This window comes from Nanorana parkeri, unplaced genomic scaffold (genome assembly GCF_000935625.1).
Source record: "Nanorana parkeri isolate BGI_ZX_2015 unplaced genomic scaffold, ASM93562v1 scaffold754, whole genome shotgun sequence".
Classification (NCBI taxonomy): Eukaryota; Metazoa; Chordata; class Amphibia; order Anura; family Dicroglossidae; genus Nanorana; species Nanorana parkeri.
This window is the reverse complement of record NW_017307022.1, coordinates 334,886-335,971: the sequence shown is the minus strand read 5'-3', so window position 1 is coordinate 335,971 and position 1,086 is coordinate 334,886. Positions and strand designations below refer to the sequence as shown.

The 1,086-nt window shown below is 47.0% G+C and overlaps 1 protein-coding gene across 1 annotated transcript in view; it reads left to right on the top strand.

Annotated features, from left to right (window-relative positions):
- The first annotated feature begins 613 nt into the window (after positions 1 to 613).
- HABP2 (hyaluronan binding protein 2) overlaps positions 614 to 1,086 on the top strand; it is a 144,883-nt gene continuing 144,410 nt past the window's right edge. Inside the window, exon 1 of the mRNA XM_018564477.1 lies at positions 614 to 689. Coding sequence (XP_018419979.1) covers positions 614 to 689 — 76 coding nt within the window. The remainder of the gene's footprint in view (positions 690 to 1,086) is intronic.

The following is a 1,086-nucleotide window of genomic DNA, read 5'->3' as shown; positions in this document are numbered from 1 at the left end:
GTAGCCTCGTCTCGTAGCTCTGGTCCTCCATACCCCTAATTAGTTTGGTTGCCCTTCGCTGGACTTTTTCCAACTCAAGGACATCTTTTCTTAGTACTGGTGACCAGAACTGGACCGCGTACTCCAGATGAGGTCGAACCAATGATCTATAAAGTGGCAAAATTATAGACTTGTCCCTGCAATACATCCCCTTTTTAATACAGGACAAGACCCTGCTAGCTTTGTTTACAGCAGCCTGGCACTGCAAACTACCTTTCAGTTTGTGGTCTACAATGACCCCCAAATCCTTCTCCATTTCTTTCTCCAAAGTGACAGCACTCATCTGTGTACCACATGGTCAGTCTGTGGGAGGAGCCAGAATTATTGTTGGTTGGTAGGGGATCAAATACTTATTTTACTCACTGAACTGCAACTCCATTTATAACATTTGTATCATGTGTGATTTTTCTGGATTTTTGGTGGATATTTTGTCTCAATCTTTTAAAATACACCGATGATAAAAACTTATAGACCTTTCCTTTCTTTGTAAGTGGGCAAATTTGCAAAATCTGCAGGTCATTTTAATGGGAAAATGGAAAAATATTCCAGTGCACACTGACTTTATTGGAAACACATGGCTGTAATATCATCTGGAGGCTTCCAGAGGAAAAACATGGAAACCGTGGTGTCGAGGGATCGCCCGTACGGAGGTGAAACAGATCAGGATCTGGCAGGCAGCGGCGTTCCGGCAACAACACTGAAAGTGACACGGAACAGATGCCAGTCCCAGGGGCACCGAGGCTGAATCGCCTGTTGAACGGTTCCTGGGAGGTGTAATGTGTGCCGGGTTGAGGAAGTCGGCCATTCGTAGCTAATTGGAGGTGGGCAAAGGTCATCGGTGCTGACCCCATCAATTGAGGAAGTGGGTGAGTGGAAACCCCCTGACGCGGCCCTGACACCTTCACTATTGGTGGATGTGATCTGGATTGTTTGTGACCGATGAAAGCCGGGCCGAGGTGGAATCCATTCCATGGTCAGTCTAATGAGAGAGAGAGAGAGAATGGAGAGAGGGAGGGAGAGAGAGAGAGAGAGAGAGAGAGGGAGGGA